The sequence below is a fragment of the Hemiscyllium ocellatum genome, chromosome 23, assembly GCF_020745735.1.
Source record: "Hemiscyllium ocellatum isolate sHemOce1 chromosome 23, sHemOce1.pat.X.cur, whole genome shotgun sequence".
Lineage (NCBI taxonomy): Eukaryota > Metazoa > Chordata > Chondrichthyes > Orectolobiformes > Hemiscylliidae > Hemiscyllium > Hemiscyllium ocellatum.
In genome coordinates this window covers 30,667,883-30,684,938 of record NC_083423.1, presented here as the reverse complement: position 1 = coordinate 30,684,938, position 17,056 = coordinate 30,667,883, and the positions used below count along the sequence as shown (strand labels likewise).

Below are 17,056 nucleotides of genomic sequence, written 5' to 3'. Positions count from 1 at the left end.
CTAACACATGGTACAGCATCATATTGAAATTTGTGGAACTTTTCTTAGAAAAGTATGTATTATCTTGTAGGAAAGAAATCAAATTCATATTTCCATGCTTTTTGTTTTCCAGTCACTGCCCCAGTAACAAATTAGGTTCTGATGAAACAGAATAAAGTCCTATTCCACTTCAACATTATAAACTAGATAGAGTGATAAATCAGTAATTTGTTATAAAGTAAAGGATTTTGCAATCAAAAAGTCAGCATTGGTCTTATGATTCACAAAGTTATACAGTTACAGCGAACATTGTTAAAATAAATCAATCATCTATGTTTAATAAAATAACCAAAGCAATGTTTGTGCTATTTTGTAATAAAAGATCATCTTCAGGCCATATATGGTAACAATAAAAGCCACCTGCAAAACCCTTGTAGACAGAGAAGGATTTGGCAACCTGTAAATGAGAAGAGCAACCATTAGATTGAGTAGAGAATGATACAGACACAAGACTGGAATTTACATTTTTATCTTTATGACGAACTGGCTTTTGTTTATGCTTTGGGAAGATTCTGATTTGGGTTCAATTGGTAACCTGTGGAAAATTGTGCTCAGAACAGTTTTTCAAAATGAATTTGTTGCTCAAATTTCCAGGTCTGTTCATTTATCATCAACAAATGATTCGGGCGGTTGTAACCAACAAAAAATTAAAACATTCATTGATGTATTTAAGGTAACCTTGTGTGATTTCATAAGACAGATTTTGCATGTTGTAATAATGGTGAAACTGTGAATGTTCATCATTACCACATCTGTGAAATTGCACTGTCCAATGTGCACAGTAAAACTGGAAATGAAAAAAAAATTACTATTAGCGGTTCCCTGCTCCTCCACAGGGAATACTGTAAAGCCTCTATAAACAACAACCTTTAGAAACCATTAACTGACAATGATTATCTTACATTGAAAAGGAAAAACAGCTTCCTTTGCCACTCCTGTAAGGAAGAAATGAAATTCACATTTCTATAAATGTTTAGATTACAACCATTGCCTCAGTATAAATTAAATGCTGACCAAACAAGAGAAAAGTCACATTCACTTTAGCATAATGAACTAGACTAACAAAACAGTAACTAAACTCCATATAAAGAATTAGATTCTAAAATAATGCATCACTTTCATGATTAGATTACTTATAGTGTGGAAACAGGCTCTTCAGCCCAACAAGTCCACACCGACCCTCCGAAGATCAACCCACCCAGACCCATTCCCATACACCTAACACTAAGGGCAATCTAGCATGGCCAGTTCACCTAACCTGCACATTTTTGGACTGTGGGTGGAAACCGGAGCACCCAGAGGAAATCCACGCAGACACTGGGAGAATGTGCATACTCCATACAGACAGTTGCCTGAGGCAGGAATTGAACCAGGGTCTCTGGCACTGTGAGGCAGCAGTGCTAACCACCATGCCATCAAAAGGTGATCCATTTGCAATAATTATGTCAAAAATAAATCAATTAGTCATACTTAAGCAAACAATCAAATCAATTTTTATGCTATGTTCCTCTGAAATATCACTGTTTAAAATCCCTGAAAATGTTATGCATTGCTAATGATATATAATTGAGTTTTTAATGATATACTAAGGCATAACCACTGCTGAACTACACCCCGATACATAAAAACTGATGTTATATTTTCAAAATGTTTCATTATAATACAAAAGTCATAGTCTGTTGTTATATCATTTTTACGAAAATAAAACTTTCTTAGAAATCTTTATGTCAATCTTTATACAGTTCATAAAACATGGAAGCTAATGCAATTTGCTGTCTGATCCATAGTCTATGAGCATTCTTCAATGTAATTGGCTGTTTAGGCTTTCTGATGATATCACTGTTGTTGGATATTTGGAGATCCCCTTGACTTGGCACCAGATTCAATTTAACTTTGGGGAAGTGAAATGGGAAGTTTTCTTCAAGGTTGGTTGGAGCACCAGTGCTGACTGGAAAATCCTGTGAGTAACCCAATCTTAAAGAATTGAACATGACTTTAAAAATCATTACAGAACCACTAGTTGCATCTCTAAAAAGCTATGTTTCCCAAACATTTTCCCTCTGTGACACTATTTCAGAAAGTATTGTGACCCCTCAATGAGAACTGTTAAAGCAGGAGTACAGAGCAATATTTGGTCAGAGCTCCGTGATGGTCATTACTGCCTCAGAGCTCATCACCTCTCACTTTCAGAAGCATTACCATTAAGTATTCTTATTACTTTTTTTGTAGATTGAAATTATAAGATTTTTAAAAAGACTTTTAGTTCCCCTGCAACTAACAACACAGCTTAATTTTATTTCATTGATATTGTGCTTTTTGAAGGACACGATTAGAAGAAACTCACAAAAGTCTTTAATCAGTTTTAAGTGTCTTGACCAATTGTATGAATGGGAGACGTTTTCTCAATGGTGTGTAATACTTTTTGAATCAGTGCAATACATCATTAACCTCATTAAAGATAGTTTTATTCCATTTTCTGACCAACAGTTCAGCTAACAGAGATAGAGATCACCAGGTACATGCTATACCAATTGAAAGGTTCAGGGACTTGTTGTTGGGAAGAGGGGTGTACCTTGAAATGCAGCAGCAAGGAGGGAGGAAGAATTTATGGGGGTGCGGAGATGTTATAATGAGGCAGCGATGAGTTCATTAGAAAGCTTAGGGGAGAACTCATAGTAGGTGAGCACAGGGGAGAGACCATAACTTGGAGAGTTTGGATTACATGACAGAGATCAAAGCATGGAGAGAGAGAGAGAGAGAGAGAGAGATTGGACTGCAGATCAGAGGTCATGGGAATACGATCAAATTGCAGCAGAAGATAGCAGGAGAGGAAAACAGAATGGGGAGAGAGGTCAGAGGGAGAAATCAGATCACAGAGGTGATTGAGGGGGTATTATCAGATTCTGTTGAGAGATTGCAGGGGAGATATCACAATGGGAAAGATTGTGGGAAGACAGGTTGGATTGTGCTAATGGAAAATCACATTGCAGGAAGAAGATTTTTCCAGGGATAGGGATTATAGCAGGTTAACCTGAAGACCCTGGGATCAAATACTCCTGTTCTTTTGAAACTACATACAGTGCTGTAAAATCATTTACCTGCTGGATCTGGCTAATACTGTCTCTCTTTAGCTGCAAAACCTTCCAAACCCTGGAAAACCTGTCTTACAGGCATTCAATCGAAATAACAGGTTTTGAGAAGATTTGTAGCTCAGGTTGAGGTTCTGGATGTAGGTTTGCTCACTGAGCTGGAAGGTCCATTTTCAGACGTTTCATCACCATACTAGGTAACATCTTCAGTGAGCCTCCGGATGAAGCATTGGTGGTATAGCCCACTTTCTATTTGTGTGTTTGGGTTTCCTTGGGTTGGTGGTGTCATTTCCTCTGGCGACATCATTTCCTCTGGTGATGTTATTTCCTGTTTTTTTTTTCCTCAGGGGGTGGTAAATGGGACCCCCAAACCTTCCAGCTCATTGAGCAAACCTACATCCATTCAATTGAAATGGCTCCCAGAGTCTTAGGAACAGATTCTCAATAACATATTAATCACTAGTCTGCTAGTCCATTGGGTTTCATCTAGAAGTAAGTACATTCACAACACAGTTGAGTCTGTTCTCACACTTTGACCAATCTAATCCAACACCCCTTGAGCTAGCCCACTCCTGGCTGGTGTTAGAGAGGGCTGGCAGTAATAAGGTGTGGTTACAGTTCCTCTCAAGATTCAATGAGAAAGTAAGTGCATGGTTTGCATAATGATATGCAATTTTTATATTTTCAGACAGTTAAGCAGTTTTTTTTCAAACTTCCTGACATGAACATCCGAACAACATCCGTTCAATATCACCCAGTGTGACATCAAATAGCCAGGCCATTCTGTGACTCAGGCCTCATTAAGGTGGGTTGCAAGCAACAAAGTAACGGGTTGGCTTCTAAAATGAGCCATTCGGCAGCGTGGGCATGGGAAAGTGGACAGGGAAGAAATTCCAGTCTCTGGAGCATCCTTCGGGTTGGTGTAGGACATTTTGTTCCTCCTCAACGAATCAGAAATGAAAATGAAAGTTTCCTGAGCCGTAATTTTGAGCATCTGTCATCAGACCTCTCAAGGCTACTCAATGCCTGGTGCAAATGACAAGATGGCCAGGGCACAAAAATCTCAAACTGGTATCCGAAAATTGCATTCTGGGCTCTTGCAATTTACACTGGACTCATTTTTACTTATTTGAACAGTCTCGCCCATTTCAGGTGAGCAGAAAGCTTACCTTCCAGCAGGCCTGCCTAAACACTGCACCGAGATTGCCTCAGATGTTCATGAGGCAAGTGAAGTGTTTCCCCGAGTACCTGACGGCCCTCTCCCCCACCATAGCCCATATTTTTTAGTTTGTAGCTGCCTCCTTTTTTTAAATGAGAAGCTGGTGGTCAATATTTGAAAATCAGACTCTACAATTTACAGAACATAACGTCTCTATTGTTGTAAGCAGTTTTATTTGTCTCCAGTTAGAAGTGTTCTAAGTGAGTATGTATAATCATAAGTAATACTAGGGGGAAATCAACCTGATAGCAACTGGTAGCAGAACACAAGCCTGAAGGTAGGTTTCCCGCTCAACTTCGTGGTGCACAGGATATGAAGAAAAGAGAAAGATAATTGACAAATAATATAAAAATGAAACATGGAATAATAAATAAGAAAATTTAAACTACAAAATTTCAGAGAACAGAAGTGCAAAATATGTTACCGGAGCAATTCCTGAGTGTTAAATTGCTTGTTCCAGTTCTTCTTAATTCCAGCCACATGGCCAATTCCAACCACTCCGACCACAACTGATGGTATAACCTTCTGAGCGTCAGCTGTTAACAGGAACGGTAAGTAAGTTTTTCAATAATTGAAAAGTTTTTTTAAAAAGTAGAGTTTGGTCAATTTACTTCAAAGAATGGACATGTGATGTTCTCAAACCTATACACTAAATGTGACAAGTGTTTTAATACCACAATCATAGAATCTTAGAATCACTACATTGTGAAAGCAGGCCATTCAGCCCATCAAGTGCACACCAACCCTCCAAATAGTATCGCATCCAAACTTACCCTCTACCCTATCCCTATATAATGCTGCATTCCCATGGCCAATCCACCTAACCTACACATCTTTGGACTGTTGGAGGAAACCAGAGTACCCAAAGGAAACCCACACAGACATGGGGAGAATGTGCAATGTCAATTAGTTAAAGTAGGTTTTGTGGTGTCAATGAATAAAAGCACCCACAGAACTGAATCTGGTTTAATTGTCCAGGTAACATGGATAGTTTGGGCGTTCAAGCTAAAAGATATAGAGAAGGAGGCATACAATTGTGTAGGAGATAGGATGTTAGTGTTATCTATATGCATACATTAAATTATAATGCAGAAGAAAAAATAAAATCCAGAAGAAAAATGAACAATAACTATCATGATCAAGAGCTTTTGATCATAGAAATTCATTCATGGGTTTCTTAAACAATGCTTAGCTTCCTCCTTCATATATGGTTTGCCATTTCAATGTATTTTTCACAGAGAAATGCATGCTTTTCTTTCAGTTTAACTTATTAAGGAGGTAGTCTGCTGTTTCTTTTCATATTTGGCTTTCCTCATCGCAGCAAGAAAAGAGTATGCTTGAATTAGACATTTACTTATGATTCTTTATCATCCAGAGAGACAATAGCATAAGGAATGAATGTCCAAATAAAACACCATTCACATCAAATAATGGGCATGATAGCTGAATGGGAATTAGGAGTTCTTTTGGAGTCAATAGAAAGGACAAAAAATACTATAACTTGATTAATGTATAAGTCTCAGCCTGCTCCTGCCCCACCGAACTCATCTCCCAATACCTCGACACGGTCCTGTCCCCTTTAGTCCAAGAACTCCCCACCTACGTTCGGGACACCACCCATGCCCTCCACCTCCTCCAGGATTTTCGCTTCCCCGGTCCCCAACGCCTTATTTTCACTATGGACATCCAGTCCCTGTACACCTCCATCCCCCATCACGAAGGACTCAAAGCCCTCCGCTTCTTCCTTTCCCGCCGCACCAACCAGTACCCTTCCACTGACACCCTCCTTCGACTGACTGAACTGGTCCTCACCCTGAATAACTTCTCTTTTCAATCCTCCCACTTCCTCCAAACTAAAGGAGTTGCCATGGGCACCCGCATGGGCCCCAGCTATGCCTGCCTCTTCGTAGGATATGTGGAACAGTCCATCTTCCGCAACTACACTGGCACCACCCCCCACCTTTTCCTCCGCTACATCGATGACTGTATTGGCGCTGCCTCGTGCTCCCACGAGGAGGTTGAACAGTTCATCAACTTTACTAACACCTTCCATCCCGACCTGAAATTCACCTGGACTGTCTCAGACTCCTCCCTCCCCTTCCTAGACCTTTCCATTTCTATCTCGGGCGACCGACTCAACACAGACATCTATTATAAACCGACTGACTCCCACAGCTACCTGGACTACACCTCCTCCCACCCTGCCCCCTGTAAAAACGCCATCCCATATTCCCAATTCCTTCGTCTCCGCCGCATCTGCTCCCAGGAGGACCAATTCCAACACCGCACAGCCCAGATGGCCTCCTTCTTCAAGGACCGCAGATTCCCCCCAGACGTGATCAACGATGCCTTCCACCGCATCTCCTCCACTTCCCGCTCCTCCGCCCTTGAGCCCCGCTCCTCCAACCGCCACCAAGACAGAACCCCACTGGTTCTCACCTACCACCCCACCAACCTGCGCATACAACGTATTATCCGCCGCCATTTCCGCCACCTCCAAACGGACCCCACCACCAAGGATATATTTCCCTCCCCTCCCCTATCAGCGTTCCGCAAGGACCACTCCCTTCGTGACTCCCTTGTCAGATCCACACCCCCCACCAACCCAACCTCCACCCCCGGCACCTTCCCCTGCAACCGCAGGAAATGTAAAACTTGCGCCCACACCTCCACACTCGCTTCCCTCCAAGGCCCCAAGGGATCCTTCCATATCCGCCACAAGTTCACCTGTACCTCCACACACATCATCTATTGCATCCGCTGCACCCGATGTGGCCTCCTCTATATTGGTGAGACAGGCCGCTTACTTGCGGAACGCTTCAGAGAACACCTCTGGGCCGCCCGAACCAACCAACCCAATCACCCCGTGGCTCAACACTTTAACTCCCCCTCCCACTCCACCGAGGACATGCAGGTCCTTGGACTCCTCCACCGGCAGAACACAACTACACGACGGCTGGAGGAGGAGCGCCTCATCTTCCGCCTGGGAACCCTCCAACCACAAGGTATGAATTCAGATTTCTCCAGCTTCCTCATTTCCCCTCCCCCCACCTTGTCTCAGTCGGTTCCCTCAACTCAGCACCGCCCTCCTAACCTGCAATCCTCTTCCTGACCTCTCCGCCCGCACCCCACTCCGGCCTATCACCCTCACCTTGACCTCCTTCCACCTATCCCACCTCCATCGCCCCTCCCCCTAGTCCCTCCTCCCTACCTTTTATCTCAGCCTGCTTGGCTCTCTCTCTTATTCCTGATGAAGGGCTTATGCTCGAAACGTCGAATTCTCTATTCCTGAGATGCTGCCTAACCTGCTGTGCTTTGACCAGCAACACATTTGCAGCTGTGATCTCCAGCATCTGCAGACCTCATTTTTTACTCTAATGTATAAGGGCCCAACTTACATACATGTCATTTGAGGTAATTAAAAATCAATGTCTTTAGTATAGTAGGTCTGTTGCCCAATTTGCCAAATTTCCTGACAGTCACACTTCACCCAACAAATAACATGTTGCCATATTATGACTGATTTCCTCCACACAGTTGAGCCTTGTCCTAATGGAGATCCTTCTGAATCAATTGACTTTCAGTTTCCTGCAATTCCAATACTGCACAACAAGATAAACAGTTTTAGAAATTATTTTATGACTTAAGGAGGTTCTTTAATATGTTGAGAATACAATGAATAACATCTTAGGCAAGTCCCGCTCAGACAAGTTTCTGGTCCAGATGTAAATTAAACTCCGTTGAATGATCAGTTCAAATCAATGCCATTGAAATTATAAGGGAGATGACTTGCACCAAAGAAGGATCAAATGTTATCATTGTTTTGCTAGTAATTTAATGGTTTTATATTCAAACTCATATAGTCAGAGCCTAATGATGAACAACCAAAATATTCCATAAACTTACATCGTAAAATTTTAGGTAGTACTATAGGCTTTGCTGCTTGCTTCAGTGACTGTGTTAAATAGGCATCCCGTTCTGTTATTAAAACACGATACAACCCAGGAACTTCCTTCATTGTAATTTGGATTTCTTCCTCCAGCCTATCCTTTTGTTTCAGCTCCTTCATAATCATTTTGCTAAAATACAGGAGCACCTGCAGTTAAAACTTGATTAAATTATAGTTTAATGAAAAATGTTACAAAAATAAACAAAGATTTCTTCAAAAATCACCCAGAAAAGATGTTATATATTATAAAGCAACAAATACAATCTATTTCAGACATTCATTGGCTTGGTTCTTTTTGAATTATGAAATTATATTTGAAAATTATAAGGAATATCTAAACATAAATATCATAGATTAGACTGATGTGTATTTTGATTATAGGAAATCATCAGATTCCTCCAATGAACACGGCATTCATTCATCTCAACACAGAGACCACAACCAAGAGAAGACATAGCACTTTTGTATACTTTGCTATTGACATCATTAAGATCACTGACTGTCAGACTGATCATCTGTATTGTTAAATAAATCTTTGTCATATTTGTGACTAATAATGATTGAATTTTTTTTTCAAAAGCAATTTGTCTTATAAATTGTGCAGGTTTGTAAGTTATTAAAACATAACTCTATCTGGATTCTGAGATTTTATTTTAAAAATTTCTTCCCATTTAAAATTAAATTCCAGAATGGCTATATGTGACATTGTCCTATTTATCATGGATATCGTGTTCAATAATTACACTTTATGCATGTGTGAGCTACCCCCTCCAGAAGAAAATATGTTGTTTACACTCGGGGACAAAGTTCACATGTAAATCACAGAAACATTGGAAGAAACCTAGACCCCATCAAACCGCATCTGAGCAAGAGGGGACATCTTCAGTTAGGAAAGGAATAGAAGGGATCAGAAGTGAAAAATTTGGCAATGGTTAAAATGCTTTGAAATCAATTTTTAGAGTTTACATAAATTATCAATTGATTCTAATGTCCAAGTACTTAGATAGTAAATAAAGAATTTTTTTATCTTTTTTTGTCGCTGGCTCAAAATCATGCTTTATTCTTTATGATATTAATACATGATGAAAATGAGAATATGCAGGGATGATAAATTTGCAGATGACACAAAGATTGGCTGGGTGGTTGACAGTGAGGAGGAAGGTCTTGGGGTACAGGAGGATAAGAATGGATTGGTCAGATGGACAGAGCTGTGGCAGATGAAATTTAATGTGAGGTAATGCACTTTGGAAGAAAGAACATGACAGAAGCAAGAATACTTCCTTTCAATCTATACTGAATGGGAAACAAGATGCTAACTCCTGACAGTACGTTCAAAAGAAAAGTTTTACTTGATTTTATTCTAAATATATGCGGAGTGTTGAAATTGCTATTGTCGTCTTTAGGTAGCCCACCTCTTTAGATAACAATGTTCCCCTTGTGCTTTTTTCAATGTTGAGTTGGTGCCGATGTTGGACAGGGGTGTACAAAGCTAAAAGTCACACAACACCAGGTTATAGTCCAACAGGTTTATTTGGAAGTATTAGCCTTTGGTGTGCTGCTCCTTCATCAGATAGCAGTGGTCCAAAGGCTAGTACTTCCAAATATACCTGTTGGACTATAACCTGGTGTTGTGTGATTTTTAACTTTTTCAATGTGACAGTGTTCCAACAACTAGCTGTAAATAATGTCATTAAAGCTACAGTGACGATTTAATGAAGCAAAGATTTATTCATACCCAACTGGAACAGTATTGTATTTGATGTAAACAAAGCCTATAAATGCCTTCACCAGGTCCCAGAAGGAAAGCACAGCAGCAAGTCTTCGGAAAGTAATGAAGATTGACTGGTCCCCCAAATAAACATCACAAAATGGTATTTTCTGAGCCTAGAGGAGATTATTAAAAATATATGACAGCAATAGCATGGGATTTATTTATTCACCATACAATTAGGTTACGATAAATTTTCTTTGGATTTTTAACTTTTGATCTTTGGCTGCTAGTTATTGTTTATGAACTTGGGCTGAATTTTCCATTTGGAGATAATGTTCTGACCAATGAGATTAATGGTGCCTGGTCCTTTATGAATGATATTTCTCATGTAATCTTCTGCTCTTCATCTCTTTAATGATCTTATCTGAGCTCAATGGTGCTCTTCTCACAGAATCGCATTGAAAATTGACAGAGTGAAAGATTTTTCCATTGACAATCTCTGCAGGTTAGTAATAGAGTCCTCTCAAAAGCAATATGGGTGATGTCTATAACATCCCGTATTTGGAAGGAGCTAGCAATGGTGGAAAATCCATTGCCTCAGCAACTTGACTCCTTTTGTCACTGGGAGCAGATATGAACAGATGTGATTTACTGTAAATAGCATCAAATTTCAGGACAGATGTAACTTTGTGAGCCACCAGGATGGGAATGCCATCCACTGCTGACATGACAAAGAGACAATTAGTGCAAATAACATAATGGCCTTGATTGCTTGAAGCTACAATTTGTACCGTGCATTCTTGGACAATGAATCATATGCCAATGAGTGTAATTTCACAGAATCACAAAATTGTTCTAATACAGACGGGAAACCATTAGGCTCATCATATTGGCATTGGCTGTCTGAATGAACATTTTGATTTTGTGCCATTCTCCTGCCTTTTCCCCATAACCCTGAATATTATTCCTGTTTCTATACATATGGGAGATTTTCTTGAAAAGGGGTAGAATTTAAGTAATAGGGTTAATGATAAAAGTTAGCGATTCATATTACTTTCGTGTTATTGGTTAAAAAAAAATTATAATAAATAGTGATTTTTCGATTCCTGATAAAAAGCCTGGTGTGCAATTCTTGTATATTGAATGAATCAGTTAGGTAAAATTGGACAACTTTATTTCGTAACATTTTCATAATTGTGATGGTTCTTGGAATAGTAGGGCTTGACTTCTAGTGTACGACTAGGGAACTGTGACACCATGTCGAGACCAAAGTGATCATGACTTGAGAGAAACTCCAGAATCTACAGCCTCCCTTTCCCTCCTCTGTACTCTGAAATCCTGCTGTTCTGAATTGAATTGCTCTCTTTTAAATCATTATTCTTTTTAGAACACTGTGCAATGAACCCCAATCCAGACTTGAGATTCCCACTTTCCCAAGGACTGCGCAGACTAGCTCCCTGATAAACCATTGATCATGACTACCCCCAGGGCAAGACCATGCCCACCCCCCAGACTGAATGGGCAAGACCAGGCCAAAGTTGCAAACTGGGCAGTAAACTTTACCAACACAGTTGGCCTCCTCAGGTGCAGGGTGCTGTAGACTGTGCACAAATTGCATTAACAGCACCATACCATAACATGGCTGACTTCATCAACAGAAAAGGGTTCCATTCCATCACTGAACAAGGTTTCTATGAGCACCAGTATCACATCGTAGAAGACTACAGATACCCTCAAAGCTGTCATAATATCTATGTCCTTGACATTTTTTTTTAGATTAGATTAGATTACTTACAGTGTGGAAACAGGCCCTTCGGCCCAACAAGTCCACACCGACCCGTCGAAGCGCAACCCACCCATACCCCTACATTTACCCCTTACCTAACACTACGGGCAATTTAGCATGGCCAATTCACCTGACCTGCACATCTTTGGACTGTGGGAGGAAACCGGAGATCCCGGAGGAAACCCACGCAGACACGGGGAGAACGTGCAAATTCCACACAGTCTGTCGCCTGAGTCAGGAATTGAACCCGGGTCTCAGGCGCTGTGAGGCAGCAGTGCTAACCACTGTACCACCGTGCCACCCACGGACATCTCCTATGTTCCTCTTTATTGCAAGAGCTGGATGCCATGCAAAATTGATTACTCGGATCAAGGGTTTCCTTCCTCAATCATTACTGCTACTGCATTATTTATTCCCTGACTGAGGCTAAGCAAAGATACAATGCAACATATTCTTCCACTATGGCCATTGTGGAGCAGTTGATAGGCCTCCTGAAGAGAAGGTTCTTTTGTTTGGATCTGTCTGGAGGGGTTTTGCGGTACTCACTACAGACAGAATGAGATGAATAATCCATGCTTGCTGTGCCCTACATAACTGAAGCAGGCAGAGACTGCATGTGATGGATGATGAAGAGCTGGAAAAGAAATAGCATTCTTCTGAGGAGGAAGATGTAGATGTTTTGCAGGAGGAACATCAGTTACTGTGTGATAGAATACATCAGCAATGGACATGACAAGTGTAGGCTTGGGCAACTCAGTGGTAAGCACTGCTGCCCCGCAGCACCAGGGACCAAGGTTTGATTCTGCCCTGGGTTTGATTCTGCGTATTCTCTCCATGTCTGCGTGAGTTTCCTTCTGGTGCTCCAATTTCTTCCCCCAGTCCAAAGTTGTGCAAGTTCAGTGGACTTGCCATGCTAAATTACCCATAGTGTCCAGGGATGTTTAGGTTAGGTGGATTAGCCATGAGGAATGAGGGTTGATAGGGAAAGGACATGGTTTGTGTCTGGGTGGAATGCTCTTCAGAGGGTTGCTGTGAAATCAATGGGCTGAATGGACTGCTTCCACACTGTAGGGATTCTACGAAACTGAACAGGCATTAATTGCCGCCTGGTTCCAATCGATGTGAATTGGGTGTAGTGTTTTTTAATGACTATAAATTTGTGGTTACTCAAAGCAAGCAGCACCATTTATTCACAGAAGCAAATGCAGTTTTGTTTCACTTATGTTTTTTCTTTGCATTGCCTTTTGTTCAATTAAAAACTAACATTTTCAATTGCTTGAAGGTTCTCCAACATGTAATACTCCCACACTGAACCACGACAAAATGTTGTGTTGCGTTGGGAGTTAAGGAAAGAATAGCACTCCCTTTCTCAGGATTTGAACATGGTACAGTGTTACGGATAGGTTACCTGCCCAACTTGATTCTTGTAGCTTCAGTTACAATGACAGTCAGTCAGACAGATGTTAGTGTAAAATAGCAATTCCTTTTTTTTAGATTAGATTCCCTACAATGTGGAAACAGGCCATTTGGCCCAACAAGTCCACACCAAATTCATGAATATGAACTTTTATTTGCAATGCACCATTGCCTCCTAAATGTTCCAGAAGCAGGTTCTTTATCATTTCCTCCTACTATATGTACTGTGAAGGGCTATTTGTGATTGGCTGCAATTAACTTGCTGCGCAGCCTTGTGTTGCTGGAGGCAGAAAGCCTAGAAGATCCAGACAGTGTCGAGCACTTTTACCACTGGTTTGCAGACAATAGTGTGAGTGTGACACCATAGAAGTGTGAGGCACACATCATGAGTAGATCAGAACAAAATTGCATGAAATAATTCACTAGAGTTCTTGCTGGAACCCTCCATGAAACTCCCAGAAATCAACACAGCCATTTTTTGCTCAACTTCAGTTCAGTATTTGGCTACTGCTTTGAGTGCTATAAACTAGTTGAACATTTACATCATTAATACATAATAAGACATTCAGTAATTGTTGGTATATATACATTTAGCACTCTGGTGGATTTGGTTTCAATTTTATCTTAAGTGATTTAATTTTCTGGGATATCACCAATGGCATAATTCCAAGTGCCAACAACATCAGAATTTGTAACAATTAAAATGGAGCATGTGTTAAAAACAAGCATTGCAATTTTAATAACCTCGATCAGCTTTGGAGTCAGATTGAAGCAAATATTTTGGTGAAGCCAACTTGTAAGTTATCTACACTTGCAATTTTTAAAAATCAATATTACAGCAGAGTAATGTTGGAATTCTTACCTCTCTGAAAGCTTTCCTGAATTCCCCACCTGGGGCCATGCCTAGCTCCTCAATCAGATAAGCTGAAATTCTCAGGAACAGCATTGACCACAATGTCTGCATCAATCCAAACTACAAGAAGCAACCAAAAGGTACAGATTAGCATCAGACACTGAGGATAACCTTATAGAGGTTTTTAAAATAATGAGGGGGCATGAATAGGGTAAATAGGCAAGGTCTTTTCCCTGAGATGAGGGAGTCCAGAACTAAACGACATAGCTTTAGGATGAGAAGGGAAAGTTTTAAAAGGGATCAAAGGGGCAACATTTTCATGCAAAGGGTGGTGCATGTATGGAATGATCTGCCAGAAGAAGTGGTAGAGGCTGGTACAATTACAACATTTAAAAGTCATCTGGATGGGTTTGAATAGGAAGGGTTAAGAGGGATATGGGGCAAGTGGTGGCAAATGGGATTACATTAATTGAGGAAATCTGGTAGGCATGGACAAGTTGGATCGAAGGGTCTGTTTCCGTGCTGTACATCTCTATGACTCTATGACCAGTTTGAGTGCAGGGAAAAGCAACATAATTACCTTAAAAATTAATGATTCCTGTCTAAAATCAGATTCCAAAAAGAAAAGAGATAGAAAAGAGACAGAGACAAGGGCTGGATTTTGGCTTTGGATGTTGGAAACGGGAGTTGGGATTGCTTCTAGCACCAGAACCCACCACCTCAGGGAAAGAAGCAATTTGAAATAATTCTTCAGATGCTGGTATTTCATGTCCCGACACCTTTTATTTACAAATGCATAGTCTTTGACAATAACACTGACTGTCACTGAGTCAGACATACAGCGTCTCAACCTCTCTAACATTCTTCCTTTGATATCAGACAGGCCTCCCTGGTTGGACCAGATTAACAGCTCCAGTCAGGGAACTCATATTCTATGAGGTCCAAGCTGGCTGACCTTGTTACAATCAGTACAGACTGACCTGGAGTTGGAGCCAATGCACTGACCCAGCTGGCATGAACCAGTTTTTTTGTCCATATAATGAACAGTGGGTAGGCTCTTAAAGCTGGATGGCATATCAGAGACCTTCTGGCTTCAGAGGAGCACTCAGCTCCTGTGCAATGTAAGTAAGGGGTGGCATGGTGACTCAGTGGTTAGCACTGCTGCCTCACAGCACCAGGGTCCCAAGTTCGATTCCAATCTTGGGAGACTGCCTGTGTGGAGTTTGCACATTCTCCCCGTGTCTGTGTGGGTTTCCTCCCACAGTCTAAAGGTGAATTAGCCATGCTGAATTGCCCATAGTCATAGGTGCATTAGTCAGAGGGAAATGGGTCTGGGTGGGTTACTCTTCGGAGGGTCGGTGTGGACTTGTTGGGCTGAAGGGCCTATTTCCAAACTGTAGGGAGTCTAAAAGTGCAGTGCACTGCAACAAAATGTTATATTAAAAGTACAGAAAGCAGTCAGGTTATTACTGCACTCTGATCCAGCCAGGAAGGACGGGTTTCCAGGTCTGTCTTGAGGATTGGCCTGCCATCCTAGCACCAGATGCCATCCTCCAAACAAGTAAATTGCCCCGTCACATCAAGGAAGTAAAAGATGACCAGAAAGTCCAAAGTGGCCTTCTTAAAATTACCCTTAATAAAGGCTCTTAATGCTAGAGCCTGAAGCCACATCACCTGAAATATACGTATGATATATTCATGCACATGAATGTCATGCTATCCATTGTCTGCCCATTGCATGATTAAAAAAACTTTGTTGAGTGGCAAGAGAAACAAAAATAAATGTGGTTTAATTGAGATCAGCAACAAAATGGGGCAAATTAGGTGGGGAAAAGATGAGCATAAGAATACAATTGAAGAAAAACAGTAAGGATCAGAAATGAGAAGAAAGAAAAAGATAGCAAGAGTATCTACTTAGATACGCTATTGTGACTTACGGGCATTATCACTTAAATCAAAATCATTTCTACATACATGAAATAAGGATAAATAAAAACCTTATGTCAGAAATGTCAGGAAGAGTTTCACCGGAAATCTGACAAAAGCCTAATTTAGCCACATCAATGTTACAACTGCAGATACAACCGTAGAGCAGGAGCAAGTTTGAGTAAATTCCCAGCTTTCATTGAGGAGGAGACATATTCAATTTGAAATGTTATTTGTCTGTCCACAGATGCTGCCAGACTAGTTGAATACTTCCAGCACTTCGTTTTCATTTTCAGATTTTCAGCATCTGCAGAATTTTGCTCTTATTTCAAGACACTCTGTTTAACTTTCTTATCATTGACTGCATGTAATATTGAAACCTGGAATTATTACTGGGACTTTCCAACAGGTGATTGGTGAAATCCCCTGAGAAATTCCATTAATGATTCATTGTGTCACTTCTCTGGAACTTAAGTTAATAATTTTTTGAAGATATGCCAGGTCGTTGACAGAACTGTGGAGATTTAAGCCCTCTGTCTTCTTAACATCAGGGTGGTATGGTGACTCAGTGGTCAGCATCGCTGTGTCACAACATCAGAGACTTGGGTTTGATTCCACCCTTGGGTGACTGTGTGGAGTTTGCACATTCTCCTCATGTCTGTGCGTGTTTCCTCTGGGTGGTCCAGTTTCCTTTCACAGTTCAAAGATGTGCAGGTTAGGTGGATTGCCAATGCTAATTTGCCCATTATGTCTAGGGATGTGCAGGCCTGGTGGATTAACCATGGGAAATGCAGGGTTACAAGGATAGGGGAGGTGGTACCTCTGGGTGTGATGCTGTTTAGAGAGTCAGTATGGATCTGATAGGCCAAATGGCCTGTTGCCACACTGTAGGAATTCTATGATGATAAGGAATTGTAATACCAACTCCCTTATCTCTTATAATTAAAAACATAGCTGCCAGGACAGCAGAACTCTAAACACAGGAGTAAACACACTTGCGCTGATTTCTTTTCTGTCAGTAGAGTCTGAGATCCAAGGGGCACAGATAGCAATATAACTCAAGCTCTT

General features: G+C 40.9%; 1 protein-coding gene across 1 annotated transcript in view; it reads right to left on the bottom strand.

The window, feature by feature from the left end:
• Positions 1 to 315: 315 nt before the first annotated feature.
• The window catches only part of LOC132826601 (traB domain-containing protein-like), a 30,935-nt gene continuing 14,194 nt past the window's right edge, over positions 316 to 17,056 (bottom strand). Inside the window, exons 5-9 of the mRNA XM_060842557.1 lie at positions 14,072 to 14,182; positions 10,032 to 10,180; positions 8,254 to 8,426; positions 4,772 to 4,883; positions 316 to 436 (exon numbers count right to left, since the gene is read on the bottom strand). Of these exons, the coding sequence (XP_060698540.1) occupies positions 316 to 436; positions 4,772 to 4,883; positions 8,254 to 8,426; positions 10,032 to 10,180; positions 14,072 to 14,182 (666 nt within the window). The remainder of the gene's footprint in view (positions 437 to 4,771; positions 4,884 to 8,253; positions 8,427 to 10,031; positions 10,181 to 14,071; positions 14,183 to 17,056) is intronic.